The sequence below is a fragment of the Amphimedon queenslandica genome, unplaced genomic scaffold (genome assembly GCF_000090795.2).
Source record: "Amphimedon queenslandica unplaced genomic scaffold, v1.1 AMPQUscaffold_12668, whole genome shotgun sequence".
NCBI lineage: Eukaryota > Metazoa > Porifera > Demospongiae > Haplosclerida > Niphatidae > Amphimedon > Amphimedon queenslandica.
In genome coordinates, this window is record NW_003547096.1 from 9237 (window position 1) to 27297 (window position 18061).

Sequence of the window (18061 nt, forward strand, 5' to 3'; positions counted from 1 at the left end):
CCTATTGCTGCTAAGCCAAAGATGCTCCCTCAGTGTAAGGCAATATATGATTATGATGCTAATGATACTGATGAACTAACATTTAAAGAAGGAGACACTATTGAACTTGTAAAGAAAGGTAAATGGCTGTACTACACAGAAAACATTATTAAAATGGAGAATTTTCTCCTAGCTGTTTTTGGCTAAAAATTCATAAAAAGATTCAATTTTGATTTGAATTAGCTCAAACTTTGTGTGTCATAAGAACATGTATAATCATGTATCAGAAAAATCATAAAAATTAAGAATTTTTGTCATAGCCATTTTTGGTGAAATTTGGCCATAGTCACTGTACTATAGTACAGGCCTTTTCACCTGATTTTTGAGCAACTTTTAAAATTCAAAGAAGCTGAAATTGTGGGGAATGCATTGCTATTACTGTTTATGACAATTAATACTGCCATAAAACTACTTTTTCTCATTTATTAATTATTTCAGATCCTTCTGGATGGTGGACTGGTAAAATTGGACGCAAGGAAGGATTGTTTCCTAGCAATTATGTAGAGGAAATGTAGCTCTAGACACTTGTAACAAGTTACTGGTGTGTATTATGATAGGCAAACTGATTTATTAACATTTATTTTTATTATGTTCAATTACTGTTTAATAGTAATGTGTGAGCTAGTCTGTTAAGTAATAAAAGAGTTTGTTTGTGTAATTGTTTTACATTGAGTCAGCACGTGTACAGACTGCATGCAACTAATTCTGCAGTTTATATTTAATGTAATGAGGTGACAATTATTGGTATAGCATACGTAATTGTTAGCAAGAGCAGTGTCAAGAATTATGAAATAGTTATTATTTAATAGTGTAATGACTACATGCATATATAGCAAGCTAGCATTAATAATTTTACTAAAGTTAAAAAATACAAAATTAAAAGTAAAAAGAAGAAACAATAATAATGAAAATAATCATGTCAGTATAAAAACTAGTCAAGGTGACTCAAAAATGAATTTTGGATTTTTAGTAGCTGAGTAGCTTCTGATGGAAGTAGACTACCAGAAAGCCTACAAATTAAAATTATTTTATTGATTACTAGAAGTTTCTAACTTATTAGCATTGTGCATTGAATATTTTTTAAGATCAGAGAACTTAATTGACACTGAATATTGTGCCCTTGGCCCAACTGATCTTCACTAATATCAATTTTCTTATTAAAATTATAGTTTTTACTGGTGTAACTGCTGTACAGTAGTTGGTTGCTGTCATTGGCTCTAATAGCTGAATAGACTTGGTGAATGATGTATTTTAGCATGGGTGGTCCTGGTGGTTTTGTCTTTTGTGTGGGTGTATAAATTCCTCTCAACCCAGCTATGGCTACAAGCTCTTCATCTTCTCCTTCTTTCATAAACGTTTGTGATAAAGAACTAAGTGAGTTTGTGGGTATATTTGACATTTAATAAAGTATATTTCAGGTGTTGATGAGTATCACTCAGTCTATGATAAAGTGAAGTCTATTTCTGCTAGTTGGAAGTCATTCGCCATTTCATTACGTTTGAGAATAACTGACATTAATATCATAGAAGCTACCTCTCATGGAAATGCAGTATCTTGCCTGCAAAAAGTTATTGAGCATTGGTTGAAGAAGGATTATGATTATGAGCGTTATGGTATTCCTTGTTGGAGGAGAGTGTGTGTAGCTGTTAAAGAAGGAGGAGGTGATCCAGCATTAGCTGATGAAATAGCTCATGAACATCCTTTACCAGCTACTGTGGGAGTCTCTATTAATGTTACTCATAATGAAGGAATGTCACCTGGTTCATTAGGTATATTAATTGGATTAGGAATGATATTGAGTATTTTTGTAGGAAGATACAACTCAAATGATAATGACATTTTACTCCCACTACCAGCCAATAGAAGAGATATCTCTCCTTTTGATGCTGCAATGTCATCTGGAAGTGGAAAATCAAATAATTCAAGATGTAAATAATAGCACATTTTACAGAGAATAATCAAATTATTAAAAAAATTGCTTTAGAGTAAGTTAGGGCTGTTTTGTCCCTCCGTATAAACGAATGCAAAATCCATGTGCAATGGTCACAATAGCCCCAATTGGACAGTATTTTTTCTCCTATTGTAATTTCTTTACTATAGCAGGTACAGGACTGAAACAAAGACATGTCTATTTAGCACAGAATTCTCTAACTACCAGCACTACATAACGGCTTGATATTTATAAAGTGTGGATAGCAACTCTGGTTAAAATTTGTGTTCATTAGCTTTACACATAATCACGTGGCACAGTTTTTAAAGCGCTTTGATGCACCTTGTGATACAGCTGAAATAATGGGCATTGATGCACATTAATTTGAAACCACACTAACACAATGAATGCACATCAATGCTTTTGATATGCTTTAATTTTGAAAATTCTTTTAGACCAGGTCACTGCTCAATTTTTTCGTATACTAGTTAGTATCTGGAGGGTCAGAATAGCCCTATAACAGCTAGGTCAATGAAAAGTACTGTTTTTATTCACACTTCAAGTGGAATTTTGCTGATGTCAATGAAGTATAAATAGAATAGACAAAATAAAACTTATTGATAAATAAAATAAATGAAATAAAGCAAAGAAGAGTGAGTTATAACTTTGTGAATATTTAATTAGATCATAGTTCAGAAATGGGTCAAAATAGCCCCCCGAGTTACTCTATATTTTGTGGTTTTGACAGAAATTTGCGAATTTAAACTTTGACGCATTTGCACAAAATATGTCCTTAGGATATTTTTAATGCTATTTGTTAATTCTGTTGTAATCAATCATATCATGAGTAATGAGATTCTAATAGCTATTATAGACTTGTTGTACAAGCATTCCACAATATGCCAATTATGTGGAAAATCAAATAATTCAACATAATAATTAATAATTTTTGCTTTATTATCAGTCATAACTGTGAGTCACTGTGATAAAATTTTTCTATTCCAATTTTTTTGTCCTTTGTACAATTATTACTTTTTATCTTTTAAATTTGCAACATAATAAACATATGAAGTTATCAAAATTAGCCCATAAACTATTTTCCAATTTAAACTTTAAGTACTCAAATGTGAATTAGTAGATTAACGTTCAAATTAGTGTTCACTTACATTGCATGCCAAAAGAATGATGTAATAGCTACCCAGTGACAAAAAATTTATTTTTAGGTACTGATGGATATGGTTCTTCTGAAAAGAGTTTCCATTTAGCAAGCAAGCTGCATGATTTACAGGAAGAATTTGATGAAGCGATTCGACTAACAAAGAAATCATTCAAATCAAGGGATTTACCTGAAATTATTGACTACCTCCAAACACATGTAAAGTCATTATTTGGTCCTAAAAAGGGACAGCAAACAACAGCTCAAGCAGTTAGAGAAGAGTTTGAACACATAGAAACAGTACCAAAATTATTCACTGTACTACAAGACAAATACATATCCTGGTTCAACTATAAACTTATGATGAAACTTGTTGCAGTATGTCTACCAGAAAATTGTTCGTTAAAGAGAACTTGGTCAGAATATGAAGAGAAGTTAAAGGACTATTTTATAAACAGTGGTGGACTATTGAAAGATGCTGATGACAGCCCATTTTTACTCTTAAAATGCCATTTATTTCATTATTCTCCCTTTTCTCAAAACATGCTAAAGTAAAACTGGAAACCATTATAATCATATGAAAGGCCTTACACTTTCCAAAGTAATTACACAGGTTAGAGTTAGAATCTATGAAGTATGAGTTTGTTACAAGAGCTAAAGTGTACCGAAAATAGACGGATTTTGTTGTACCTATAACTGATTGCAACATAGCTTTACAGAGACAAAAAACTTGCTGTAGGTAGCTGTAAAAATTCTTTGTGCAATAGGCTATAAATTATAAGCAAGCGCTATCCTGGAGCAACACAAGTTTCCTTCAAAATCCTTCCAGAGCAACTTCACCAACGGAGGAGATGGCAAAACACTGATGGTTGTCACGTGGTAACCCAACTAGCATTTCCTGTTGCTATGCCCCGTTTCCAATCCCTTTCATTTACTCATAGATAGTAGAGTAAATGAAAGGGATAGGAAACTTCCGTTGCGTGGGCGGATTATTCCATTAAGATTATTAGGTTGCCTAGCAACATAGGCCTAGCAACATAGGCAAGTTACCCTTCCCGGGCCTTTTCCTTCACTGTTCGGCGTCCTATTTCAACTCATAACTCTAAAGTGACTTGTGTTCGTCCTCTGAAATGATAATTAAAGGCATTACAGATACCTCCCTTACAGTCTGTCTAATTTTTGAAGTAAAATAATATTGATAACTATGGGTAAAGTTTGATTTAGTGACTTGATACCTTCAATATTGTGGTTTTGTACCCTTTTTTAGAATACAAAAGAAGCAATACCAGAATTAACTATTACCAACTATTCTATACATTATTATGGAGGGCATGCAACATAAATGGCTCCGATGACAGATTTGGTGACTGATTTATAATCAATTCAAAGTTTTTGCGAAGACCTTCGTTTTGTACCTTTTTCTTTACAGCTCAATGATTGGCACATTTTAATGTGATATGAAAGCAAAGCTTGATGTACACTTGAGGGCACGCACATACTTTAATGTATGTGACATAAACACAATTTGAGAAAAACCATTATGAAGTTGTACTATTCCATAATGTTTGATAATTTTCTTAATAAATCCTATTGTAAAATTGAAAAAATTCCTATAAATAGAGAAATTATCATTGTATGGGTAACTAGCATTTCCTGCCGCGAACGGAAGTTTCCAATCCCTTTCATTTACTCTAATATCTATGATTTACTCTAATATCTATGACTCCACCCTATAGGCCTAGCAAACACCTACTCCTCCTACTTTTATTTAGCAAACTCCTACTCCGCCTACTCCTGCTCCCACTCCTTTTATCGGGAGTTCTATGCTTGCTACTTTGTTGTAAAACAAGAGACATTTTAGTAAAATGTCTATTATACTCTAATATCTATTTTATACTCTAATATCTATGGTAAAACTTGTTGATACAGGTGTTGGTATGTAGAGTAGCAGTGATATGTATCTGTTTGTAACATGTAATTTAAAACAAGCATGGTAGAACAAAAGTTAGGAGAAAGATAATTTTATTATCAAAAATATAGTTACAACCACAGACAATACATAGGTTTAGACACAATAGTGTTCAAATAAGTTCAAGAGCAGCACAGCTTTGATGGTGCAGCAGCATTAGTTTCTTTTACTGGTTCAATCCAGTATTGAAGTACATGAAGCTCTTCATTAGGATCAGTAGGGGAGTTTGTCACAGTAGTAGGATAGATGATCATACTAGGCTCAATATTTGCAGTAGAAGAGTTAATCACAGTAGACCCAGTAGCTGCAGTAGAGGAGGAGGAGATATTGCTTGCAACTACAAGAATAGAAAATGATGCTTTTCCATCCACTACTTCAATTGATGTAGCAGCATCCTCCATGGCATTAGGAGGATAATAATGATATTCATAACCTATGCTGTGCAGTTTGGTGTAAAAGGTGTTCCTCCTGGTACACGAGTAACGATTGCCAAAGTAGATCGTTCTGACTACACACTGGATGACATATTCTTTTTTCGTAGAGCAATACCAAAAGGTTTAGATATTCCTGAGTATGATCTTTACTTCTGTTTTATTCACATTGGCTCTCTTTTTTTGGGTTACGTTGTTTCTGAATATTTTTGCTCTTCATTATTTCCTCTAACTACAAAGCTACAGCAACAGTTAGCTAGTATTGGCATCACTGAACTAACATGTGGTGAAGATAAATATGATCTAAGAGAGGTTTGTTATGTCATGAAAATACAAATTTTAATATTATTTTTAATTTTACAGTTCTCAATAGAAGAGGATAAGCATTCATCCACTGATATTGGTAAGTACATGAGCTAACCTTCAATCACTCCTTCCATACATAACTCGTATCACAACATTATTCTTCATTTATAGATATATGTGATCCATTATGGTATGAGAATACCAGTACACCACTACATGAAGCAGCTTGGAGAGGATTAAAAGATGAAGTACAATGGCTTCTTGACAAGTTTGGTTACAGCACATATCATCGTGGTCTTCATGGTTGGACTCCATTACACTCTGCATCATATGGTGGACACATTGAGATCCTTCAACTACTCATCCATCAATATGGTATTGATCCTAATGAAGGTGATGATAATAGTGTATCTAGTATACATATGGCATCTTATAAAGGCCACTTATTTATAGTACAGTATCTAGTAGACACATGTCACGTTCCTCCTGATCAACCAGACAATAGCAATAACACTGCATTACTGTACTCAGCAATGGGGGGCCATTCTGACCTAGTGGAATTTTTTATTGAGAGAAATTGTAATACTTCTCAGATTAATTGTGAAGGTGCTTCTTTATCATTGTTAGCTTGTCAAAGTGGAGAGTTAGCATTAGTCCACAAGCTTGAATCACTGAACCCCTTCTCACCAAATTCCTCTGATTTTTATGGATCTGGCATATTGCATTACTCATCTATGAGTAATAACGTTGAGCTTCATAATTACTTCTTAAATCAATATCAATTATCCATTGATGTAAAGGCTCAATATGGTACAACTCCACTTCATTTTGCTTCATGGTTTGCTTCATCATCAGTTGTTGAGTATATCGTTAGTATTCAAGGTAATGAAGCATTATTAGTTAATGATAATGGCAAGTCATGTTTACATTATGCATGCAATGCAACTACACTTATTCCAGCTGGTATTGTGTATAGTAAGCTTATTGCACAGAGTGATACATCAAGTATTGGTATTATCAATAATACTAGAATAAAACCAAATATTGATTTTATCAAACGGAATGAAAGAGTTAAAATGTTTTCTTCACTTCTCAATAAAGCTAGCACTTGGCCTAACTTTGACATCAATGCCACTACAAATGATGGTAAGTCATTACTTCATTTAGCATCATGGAGTGGCAGTACATTACTAGTGAAAGCATTAGAAGAATATAATATCAGGTGTACATTAGATAAAGCTAAATTGTCTCCAGTACATTATGCTGCCTTGTCAGGTTCTACTAGTGTACTAAGTTATATCATATCTCAGTATAATCTCAATGCTAATGATACTGATACCTATGGCTGTACACCATTAGTCTACTCCTGTCGGTCAGGCAGTGTTAATTCTGTTAAATATCTTATTAATAATCATAACAGTGATCCTAATATCACTGACAATGATGGTATGACATGTCTTCATCATTCTTGTCGTAATGGTCATATTGATATCCCTCAATATCTCATTGAGGTACAGCATTGTGATATTAATAAAACAGATAATGAAGGACGCACGTTAGTACATCTTATTACTGAACAAGGTTTGTCTCCTACTGCAGTTGATAAGAATGGCCTCACTGCTTTACATTATGCCTCAATGTCTCTTAACTTATCTCTCGTTAAAGAATTGATAACTACCTATCAGTTAGATCCTCATCAAGCTGACAGTAATGGTAAGCTACCAATTCATTATGCTGCTGTATTTGGTGATATTTTACTACTGGAATTATACGTGAAGGATTACAAGTGTAGTCTGAGCCTAACAGATAACGAAGGTTCGAATGTTACTCACTTTTCATCATTTAATGGTCACACTCACTTTATCAAACATCTGGTAGAGAATCATCAGTTAGATCTGTGTGCTGTGAATAAAAAAGGAATGGCTCCTATTCACTGTGCATGTAGTAATGGAAGATTGAACTTGATCCAGTACATTGTAGAACACATACCATCATCACTTGAACTACCAGTCAGAGGATGTGGTCATACCCCATTCCTTACTGCAGTGTACTTCAATCAGTTAGAATTTATTAAATATCTTATTAGTAAGAAGTGTAATCTATCAGCTACTGATGATAATGGGTCTGGAGCAGTTCACATATCAGTAGGGAGGGGTCACTTGAATGTATTGAAGTATCTCATTGATAATAATTATTGTAATCCTAATGCAACTGATCATCAAGGCTGTACACCACTGCATGATGCTGTTGTACATGGACGGTTTGAAATATTAGAATATTTATTGGAAATAAAACCAAGGTTACTTATTAATGCACAAAATAAAAATGGTGGCACACCATTACACTTTGCTTGTATAAGAGGACAACAGAAGATGGTATCACTTCTAACAAGCTCTACTAATATCAATCTACTAATTACTAACAAGAAAGGACAGACACCACTACACATAGCAGTTGCCTCTGGTCAAAAAGATATCGCTGAAGTTTTACTGTCTTCAGTTACTGGTAGTTCTACTCATCATGATCTCCTTACAGCTACTGATAATGAAGGATCCACTGTATTTCATGCAGCTTGCAGTAAATGCCATATTGATGTGTTTCTTTACTTGTGTAGTATTCATCTTGATAGTATTAATACTTTGGATAGTAGAAAGCGCACTATACTTCATGCAGCATGTGAGGGTGGGAATATGGAATTAGTACAACTTGTAATTGACAATTCTGGACTAGACCCTAAAGCAAGAGATAAGGATGGCATTACTTGCATGCACATATTGGCAGAAAGAGGCAATATTACAATATATCAGTACATAAAGGATGAAGTAGCTTCTAACTACATCCCTTGTGATGATAATGGTCGTACTCCTCTTCATTATGCATGTCTCTTCAATCGTATTAAGATGGCACTGTATCTCATTAATAGTTGTCATTATAATCCTGATGATCCTGATAATAATGGATACACTTCAGTTCATGGAGCATGTGAAGCTGGTAACTTAGAATTAGTTATACAATTTCTCACAGAACTTGGTTGTAATGCACTAGCTGAAACTCGTGACAAGAAAACTCTACTTTATTTTGCTAGTAAGAGTTCTAATTTAGAGCTTGTTCGGTTTTTAGTTGACGTATTCAGTTTAAAACCTCGTCCACATGATATTGATATAGCTCAATCAGTTAATCCTGATTCATCAGTAGTTAAATATCTTCAAAAGATTAACGATGATATGATATTTGATATGATGAAGGAAGAAAAAAGAATGAAGGAAACTTACCATGAGAAACTTGAACAACAACAGACCGACGCACAAAAAAAAGACATATCTTAAGCACTCATTATGTATCATCATTACATATATTGCACCACTTTGCCACCCTTACCATTGTTCACCACTGTAGTACCTGTACCATCATCGCCATTACAATGGTTACCAATATCATTATACCAATCCTATGTATATCTTATCACAATCAATATTACCATCTTGCCATCGTATTAACCCATCATCATTACCTATTCTACCACCTTGACACTATCTAACTAACATACACCACTTTAGTACCATCATCACCATTACATCATATACCCACAATGGTTACCAATGTTACCAATCCTATACAATATCATATCTTAAACACCATCTTACCATTACACCTATCACACCTTATCACCACCTTATCACCATCCCACCACCTTACATACCATTGTATCACCATTCTACTATTACACCATACACCAATGGCTACCAATATCACCTATACAATACTTGTGTAATATCTTAACTTGTATCACCATTAATCTTAACACCTTTATACTAAGTTTGACATTTAACCACCATTGTCATCTTATCATTACCATGTACACCAAATACCTAGTATCATCTTATTACTAACGTACCCATGGCCACCTTCCTCCATTACATCCTACCACCTTATTACCAATGTACCATGTCCTATTTTGTGTCATTATACATGTACCATGAACCATTGTATTGCTATGATACCATTACACCTTATAACTATTAAATTATTATAACTATTTTTGTTAGTCTAACTGATGTTTTTAATAATGATTATTTTTATTTTTTAATAATACTTTTAAAAATTAATTTTATATGGATTGTGCTATTTTAAAAGACTACATTTTTTCCAAAAAGTACATAAAACATTAATAGTAAAAAATTATAAGTTTAAGTCCATACTAAAGGTGCTTTATAATACAAAGCATTTTGTGTTAGACTGAGCAGGCTGACTAGCCTGAGGAGCAGGCTTAGTAGCTTCAAAAGGCTCCGACAGACTACAAATTAATGTAATAGTAACTATATTGCAAAAATTCCTTACTTATTAGCAGCTTCTTCAAATTTCATTAAATGGAGTTTCTTTTTCAGATCTTTCTTAGTAATGCTAGGATTTTTTCTTACCAAAGCACGAAGAACTTGAATTGCAATGGTTTGTGCATCACTATGTTGGTATTTATCCATTACTGACTGAAGATACCCTGAATCATCATCACAAATTTCGACAAGTTTTTTGATATCTTTAACATCAAAAAAATTAGATGAACGCAACAAGTCGTCATCTTCTATATCCCTAATAAGAAAATAAGAAAATTGAATAATTTCAGCAACATTTTTTTGTACCAGAATGCTTCAGAAAACTTTTGCTGCTCTTGATGCTGTTGGTCACTATTATACAAACAAAAATGGCATAATGGACAATCAAAATTAGACTATTCATACGTATATGAATTATTAAGTTGACCAGAACCTCGTGTAGCTTTAACTCCTGCTTCAGTGATTTCAATGTTTGAAATACTAAATAGAATCAAATAAATAAGAACGTGTACAGTAAATAAAATACCAAGGATACTATCCTAAATAACCTATTTTTGGCTTCAATGTCTTTAACGTTTTGAGAAGGGTCAAAATCTGAACAGTGTTCATTTGTTGGTTGGCGAATGTTAACAACAGAAAGTCTCTATTGTATAATAGTAAAAGTATTAATTCAATTATTGTTAATTCATGCCAGAATAACAATACATTCTTATTAGTAGCCTAAGAGAGTCAAACGTAGACAAACCATAATTATCTTTTAAACTATTTTTTATTCATACAGTTAAACTTACACCACTGGCAGGTCTGTAGTCTGAGACTTTAACTCTGTTAATATATAGATAAACTATAATTATAACAGTCAAACTGTACAAACACTTACTGATCAGCTAGCTGATGAAGATCAGCACTTTTAAGAGCTTCAATCAAGTCTTCTCTATATCCACCCCCACTCTTCCACTCATAAAGCAAATGAAGCATTGGATTATTACTATGAGCTGGATTTTGCTGGAGAGCCTTAAACTTTAGAAGCATTTCCATGCATGCAGCAAGAGTATCAGCTTTGTCACCTACTCTCTTCGATATTACTGCCATTTCCTTTTCACTAATAGTGACAGGTACCTGTAAAGAATCATTATGTCAATAATAATTCATTTTGATATTTGCATTTTTACATTTTCAGCTGTCTGCTCTTCTTTGGGAAACCAATAAGATTCTTCAGGAGTCGGTTGTCGATAATTTTTCCTTTTTTGACAACAAAAAGGCAAGTTAGCCGTCTGACCTGAAGCAGGAGAAATGTAGTGAAGCTCATATTTATCACATGCAGTGCACTCATAGTTCAGTTTTCTTGATATCTCTATGCTTTTTGAAAAATCAGAATGATTTCCTAGGGCAATATCTACTTCATTGCCACATTTCTCTAATAAGCTCTTCAACTCTTGGCAAGTATTACTGAATGGTGTTATATTTGGTGCATCACTGTAACGCTCAACACTAACTCGTATTGTAGTACAAAGATCAGTGAAAGTAACCTGGTTGACACTTGGAGTTCCAAACTTAAAAACAATACGATTTCGAAAAACACCTTCTTCAAAGCAAATTTTGCATGACGAGACCTTGGCAAATGATGCAATAAAACGAGTGAAGAAGCCAGGAGGAACAAAATCGGTGCTAAAAGTGATATAAATGTTAGTTGCTCGGGCAACTGGTTCATCATCGCATGATGATTGTAGATATGAAGTATCATATGACTTTAGCACAGCAGGTAGAAAATATTGCTTAGCATTACGTGCAAAGAATTGATCTGTTTCAACTTCAGCAGCAAGACAAAAATGAACCAATAGCTCCATCAAGTCATCAGCCTCAATTTCTTTACAATCTTTCCAAACCTCTTGATACAAAGGTTGAACAAGAATACCTTTCTCACGTAATAAATTCCACATAGCTTCTGTTGCATCTTGGTTTTCTCTGCCTTCAAGTGTAAAGACTTCTCCAAGAGTATCAACAAACCACTGGGGGCTTATGATAACTCTATCTTGAAGACCCTTGATAAACGGATAGTAAAGGAGAACTCCAAGATCATGATAGAAAAGGAGAACTTTAGGAACATCATTGTGGGGGATCTTACAAGCTAAACCAATTTTATGAGCCTCCTTCAAACCGATAACCTTTGTACCAAGCAATTTAATAACTTTACGAAACAGCACCCAGCTGACTGGTGTCTTGACAATTAGCTTGTTGCAGGTAAAATCGCTAACTTCTTCCCGAATAACTGAAAAATTTGGATCTTCTTTATCGCTGCCAGCAGTTGTATTATCAACAATTAGCACCTTTTTTATCAGGTAAGAAAATGCTTTATTTTTGTAAGTGCTCTTCATCTTTTCTATAGCAGCTATCTGCTCATCATGATTTATGAGGTCACCATGTGTACCAATACAATAAATGCGAGGATAACTGAGAAAAGCTCCTTTTTCATCTATTCGGGCCAAGTGATGATGAATATTTGCCATCCAATTAAAAAGCAGATTTTTAGTCGAAATACTTTCTACTTCATCGCACACCATATTTCCTTTTTTACTTCGAATATTTTTCCATTTCTCATCGAGACTCTTAGCTCCATTGAATAAAAGAAAAAACATTGTACGTGATGAGAGGAAAGCAGGAAGAATCTCCAAAAACACTGCCTGCCCTCCACAATCCCAAATGTGCATGAACGGCTGAGGCTTTATATCTTGTATTGGCACGGGCCCAATCATTTGAGCACGTTTTATTGCTTTTTCAAGAAATGAATCAACTTCTTCTCTGTGAATTTTTTGATTAGAAAAATCTGAAGGGCAAAATGGTGACTCAATTTTATACAACAGCAAAGCAGCAACTGCAGTACGAAGATCTTCAGAACCAGAATCTTTATCATAAACTGCAGTGATTAAGTAAGCAAGTTCATCAATTTCATCATTTTCATCAACTTGCTTCCATTTTTTATTTTCACTAAGCATGTGGCTTTTGAACCGAACAGAACGATTATGAGATGACTTGTAACGAGGCTCCTCTTTGTCATCAGGAGTGATAAACTCTTTAGTCCTACTTAAAGGCTTATCTGATGGAGATTTAATTGTTGTGATGGCATCATCCTGTTGTTCAGCTGGTGGTGTATCAATTGGTCGAACTGATTTAACATCAGAAATAATGGTACTATCAGTATCAGATTGATACTTCTCTTTCATGAGCGATCGAGTAAAACATGTTTTCCCAACTCCAGCTGATCCAAGAAGCATAATACGTGAGTAGGCAACATTGACTTCTTTTTCTGCAACTTCTTTGTCATAAGAATAATCTATTCAAAGTCATTCATAAATATTATCATTCACATGTCATTACCTTTTTTGGGTTTCATTTTAGCTATAGCTTGTACAGGTGTTTCTTTTTTCTTGTCATTGTTAATCTTTCTCTATTATTATAATAGTATACTAAATTATACAGGAAAATCAGTTCCTTACTTGAAACTAATAGCAGTCATTAAAAGTATAGGAGAGTACAAATAAATCAAATAATTATATTGCAGTCTTCACTTACTATCTGTACAAAAATAAAATAATTAATATGCGAAAAATAACTTACTGATGCCTGATTTAATGCAGAGAAAGGACAAAGTAGAATTAATAATTATAATGTGAATATAGCAACACTTACTTCCTATAAAAGCAAAACATTATAGCTCTCGTTAATTGTTATGCTTTAATAACTTACTGATAAATGCTGAGGTTGCCCATGGAAATAGTGAAAAAATTGCGTAAAACAACTTAAGTTTACATCATGGAACTTACCCTTGTCCTTTCAGACATTTCCTTATTGTTCAAGTTAATCTTAACTATATAGCATACAAATTAGAGTAATCAGGTGCAATCATACATAAATTTTAGCAAAAAATTAAAAGCCAAGCCTGGATATTAATGTACAGTACAGCAAAATAGTAGTTTGTACTTTATTGTAATTATGAAACTCAGTGTAACTTGTACTATTATATATATCTACTATTCATAAACATCACTTTGAGTATAGATAGCTACACAATGTTTGCATTAACTGGAGTAGGTACAACATTTGTGTAAACTGTAAAGTACATGTAAGTTATTGTAACTGAGCTATGGACTTTCAATGTAGATGAATGGAACTTATTTGAGCCACACAAATATCCTTCACACAGCCAGCATGCACTATGACAAACAGAATGAAAATACATGCAGACAGTTAGCAACCAACAGTTTCTTTCATTTCTCTGATAATTTATCAATAAAATAACAAAAATTAGTGTAGATCTGGCCATTTATCAATAAAATATTTATCAAGTTTTTTAGTTGTGGTGAGCTAAGATACTCTTGCCTCAATATTTATACTGCAAATCTCATAAAACCACACTTTTGAGCATCATTGCAGGCTCCTGTAGCTAAAACCACTCTCTTTGATAATTAAAAAATAAGTGCATCCCTTCAGTACTCTCTCTGCATTCTTTTCTTTCCAGGAATGTCATTAAGAATGCAGAGGAGGATAGCAATATCTTATAATGAAAGTGATGAAGAAGCGACTCAGTCACAAAATTCCCTTAAATTGTGTACATGTGTTTAGTAAAGATTTAGTTCTCAGGGTAAAATGATTGATGCCAGCTATAGGCTCATATTACGAGTCGTATTATCATGCATAAAGGTATTATGTGCTAGCCTAGATATCTATCTATAATAGATGGATATAGTACTTTGGCCATAAACTAGTAGTGTATAATATATTCTTAGTATGGCGCAAGAAATGGGAAAACCATCTATTGATCATAGATCTATTTCATGAAAATAGGGGAGGGTCAAGACCTCGTTCACATGCCTCGTTCGAGACGCTATACTATGGCTTATCCATGATCCCGTTGTCACTAACTTTGTATAGTCAGGCGACGGGTCTGTCTCTGGTCCGATAAAAAGACAGTCTCTGAGCTGAGTTCGAGGGGTCCGAAACGGCCTCCAAAAGTGTACCAGATTTAAAATCCACTCAAATTTTGACTGGATTTTTGGATTTTTTTGGATTCTTGTTGGATTTTTTGGACTTTTTTCTTGGATTTTTTGATCATATAACATCAATAAATAGTATCCACCATGTTATTAAAGGTAACTAACCATCAGTTAGTTTAATTAACTATTAATAATGGTTAGTTAACTATTAATAATCGTCAATTAACTATTAAAAATTACCACTTATTTAATAATAGCAGTTATTTAACTATTTTTTAATGGTTAATAAATCATAGACAGTAAATCTTTGAATATTGTGACTGGATTTCCTTGGATTTTTTGGATTACTGATTGGATTTTTGGATTATTGCAAGGATTTTCTGGATTACTGGTGGATTTCTGTGGATTATTGGATTTTTATTGGATTATTGGATTCGTTTACTGGATTTTTTTGATTTTTTGGAAAGTGTACCAGATTTTTCTTCGTTGCGGACCCCTCGGCTGAGTTAGCCCGCTGTTCAGCTGTTTGTCAAAATCGCTTAGATATCAGTCAGTAAATCAGGGCAGGGGCGGATCTAGAATTTTTTAACAGTCAGTCTATTCATTTATTATTATTATTACTACTACTATTATTGTTATTATTAATATTTTACAGGACAAGCAAGATAGAGAGACAGATACAATATACTAAAGGGATAGTGTCCTCAGTGAGGGAGAGTCAGGAACTTGTCTGACTTCCCAATAACACAGAGAGAAAAGTAAATAAAGAGAGGAGAGAGTATTAGAACGAATAGATATTAAAGGACTGTACATACAATAAATGACGATAAATGACTGAGGAGTTAACCTTTTTAGTAGATCTATTATATGATATCTCCTCATTTCTTCTAAAGTTTTTTTGACTGGGCCTGAAGCCATAGATATTCTATAGATCTTTACAGTTGTGAAAATAGTCTACTTATAAAATTTTTTGTTAAAAAGTTTTAGTATCAATGTAGGTCTAATCATAAATTTTTTTTCTTGCTACTACTGTACAAGATGATTTATTGGTGAGAGTAATATTTGGCAAATTTGCCTCTGGAAAGAAATTGGCAATTTTGTGTCACGTGCCATTGAGCATGCTCAGATTGAAACAAAATGGTGGATTTTATATTGGCGGTTTCTTCATAGAACTGCCAATGGCCAATATTGATTCCTCGCCAATAAATCATCTTGTACGGTACTCATGAATAGATCCAGCCACTGTTTTACTGTTCAAAAAGTAAGCTGCCATTGATCAAACCATTAACATACCATGTGAAATGTTGCCAGCTGCAGTGTTGGTACAAAAATTATGAGTGAATACAATATGATGTATGTCATTATTGTTGATAAGGAAAGAATGATGGCAAAACATTTCCAAGTTTCATATAATTTTATTCACTATTATCAAGAGTACTCTTGCTATTATGTAATTGACAAAAGGTACCATAATTATTGTAGCTAATTAAATTTATCTTTATAACAAAACAACAAAACGATTGAATTCCAAGTGAGTGATACTTCACTTTAACAAATACACTACACTTTTTACATACATGTACATGTACATGTACACATACACACAATTTATGCATATATACATGTACATACACAATTTACTATTTTTTAATAATATGTACATTAACATGTATGTATTATGTACATTCATATGCTCAATACATCACCAATGAATATAAACTACATGTACTACACTTTTCACATACATACATGTACATGTACATGTACATGTATATACACGCAATACATAAATGCATACACATTGTACTATACATGTATGTACATGTACATTCATATATTCAATGCATCACACTTGTAACTCTTAATTCTCTGTAGCATCTGATATATTGTTGAATAAGAAGGAGAGGAAGAGGTTGAGTATTAATAGGAATTTTGTTGGTGATTATCTCGGGTTTGCTGATGATCCTGCCCTGCGTGCTCTTGTCGGTGAGTCTTTACTTTCAGTTTATTGTTTTGCTTCAGTTTATTGACAATAACAAAATGTACAGCATATTGTTTGTAGTTTTTAGTTTGGCTTTGTGATTTAAAGAAAAATATGGGTTTGAGCTATTACCAAAAAATAATTTTCAAGTTATAAGCATTTAAAAAACGAGCCAATTTTTGAAAAAAATAAAAGCTATAGCCCATGTTTTTTTTTCAAAAATGGCTCCGGAATCACCCCAAACTTTTATTATATTTTTTTGTTTGCATTGATGTTCTTATGCTACATGGAAAGTTTGAGTTGATTCCAATAAAAAATTTTTGAGTTATGATCATTTTTAAAATGAGCTAAAATCTGAGAAAAATTCCTATACTTATATAGCCCATGGTTTTTTCCAAAAAATGGCTCTGAAATCACCCCAATTTTTTATTACATTTTCTGATACATATTGATGTCCTTATGCTACATAGAAAGTTTGAGCTGATTCCGACTTAAAATTATTAAGTTACGGCCATTTCAAGAAAACGCCAAAATTCTGAAAAATACCCTGTACTATAGTCTATAGCCCATGGTTTTTTTCCAAAAATGGCTCCGAAATCACCCCAATTTTTTATTACATTAATATTGATGTCCTTATGCTGTGTAGAAAGTTTGAACTTATTCCGACTTCAATTTTTCAAGTTACGGCCATTTTAAGAAAACACCAAAATTCTGAAAAATACCCTGTTATAGCCCATGGTTTTTCCAAAAAATGGCTCCGAAATCACCCCAGTTTTTAATTACATTTTCTGATAAATATTGATGTCCTTATGCTGTGTAGAAAGTTTGAACTTATTCCGACTTCAATTTTTCAAGTTACGGCCATTTTAAGAAAACACCAAAATTCTGAAAAATACCCTGTACTATAGCCCATTTAAATCGGGTCAT

General features: G+C 33.4%; 5 protein-coding genes and 2 long non-coding RNA genes across 7 annotated transcripts in view; 5 read left to right on the forward strand and 2 right to left on the reverse strand.

Moving 5' to 3' along the window:
• LOC100639458 (unconventional myosin-If-like) overlaps positions 1-697 on the forward strand; it is a gene marked incomplete at its 5' end in the record, with an annotated part of 9744 nt that extends 9047 nt beyond the window's left edge. Inside the window, 2 exons of the mRNA XM_020003400.1 lie at positions 3-118; positions 478-697. Coding sequence (XP_019858959.1) covers positions 3-118; positions 478-554 — 193 coding nt within the window. The remainder of the gene's footprint in view (positions 1-2; positions 119-477) is intronic.
• Positions 698-1158: 461 nt separating this feature from the next.
• LOC109587168 (uncharacterized) lies at positions 1159-3689 on the forward strand. The gene is made up of 4 exons (XM_020003404.1): positions 1159-1413; positions 1458-1808; positions 1851-1967; positions 3193-3689. The coding sequence occupies exons 1-4, from the start codon at positions 1356-1358 to the stop codon at positions 3678-3680; spliced, it is 1014 nt and encodes a 337-aa protein (XP_019858963.1). The 5' UTR covers positions 1159-1355; the 3' UTR covers positions 3681-3689.
• A 469-nt stretch (positions 3690-4158) lies between these two features.
• Positions 4159-4732, forward strand: LOC109587169 (uncharacterized). The gene is made up of 2 exons (XR_002187427.1): positions 4159-4333; positions 4393-4732. It is a non-coding gene; the product is annotated as an uncharacterized LOC109587169 (long non-coding RNA).
• Positions 4733-5749: 1017 nt separating this feature from the next.
• Positions 5750-6214, forward strand: LOC105314683 (uncharacterized). Its single transcript, XR_002187426.1, has 3 exons — positions 5750-5837; positions 5889-5928; positions 6003-6214. It is a non-coding gene; the product is annotated as an uncharacterized LOC105314683 (long non-coding RNA).
• Positions 6215-6907: 693 nt separating this feature from the next.
• Positions 6908-9697, forward strand: LOC109580160 (putative ankyrin repeat protein RF_0381). The gene is made up of 2 exons (XM_020003401.1): positions 6908-6977; positions 7371-9697. The coding sequence occupies exons 1-2, from the start codon at positions 6908-6910 to the stop codon at positions 9155-9157; spliced, it is 1857 nt and encodes a 618-aa protein (XP_019858960.1). The 3' UTR covers positions 9158-9697.
• A 254-nt stretch (positions 9698-9951) lies between these two features.
• Positions 9952-13813, reverse strand: LOC109587167 (uncharacterized). The gene is made up of 12 exons (XM_020003403.1): positions 13778-13813; positions 13733-13735; positions 13657-13662; positions 13538-13607; positions 11335-13493; positions 11043-11281; positions 10954-10987; positions 10711-10805; positions 10568-10642; positions 10469-10513; positions 10170-10418; positions 9952-10125 (listed from the first exon to the last, which is right to left on the reverse strand). Exons 4-12 carry the CDS (start codon positions 13551-13553, stop codon positions 10041-10043), a joined length of 2997 nt encoding a protein of 998 aa, XP_019858962.1. The 5' UTR covers positions 13554-13607; positions 13657-13662; positions 13733-13735; positions 13778-13813; the 3' UTR covers positions 9952-10040.
• A 152-nt stretch (positions 13814-13965) lies between these two features.
• Positions 13966-18061, reverse strand: part of LOC109587166 (uncharacterized) — a 6557-nt gene continuing 2461 nt past the window's right edge. The window contains exon 3 of the mRNA XM_020003402.1: positions 13966-14027. Coding sequence (XP_019858961.1) covers positions 13966-14027 — 62 coding nt within the window. The remainder of the gene's footprint in view (positions 14028-18061) is intronic.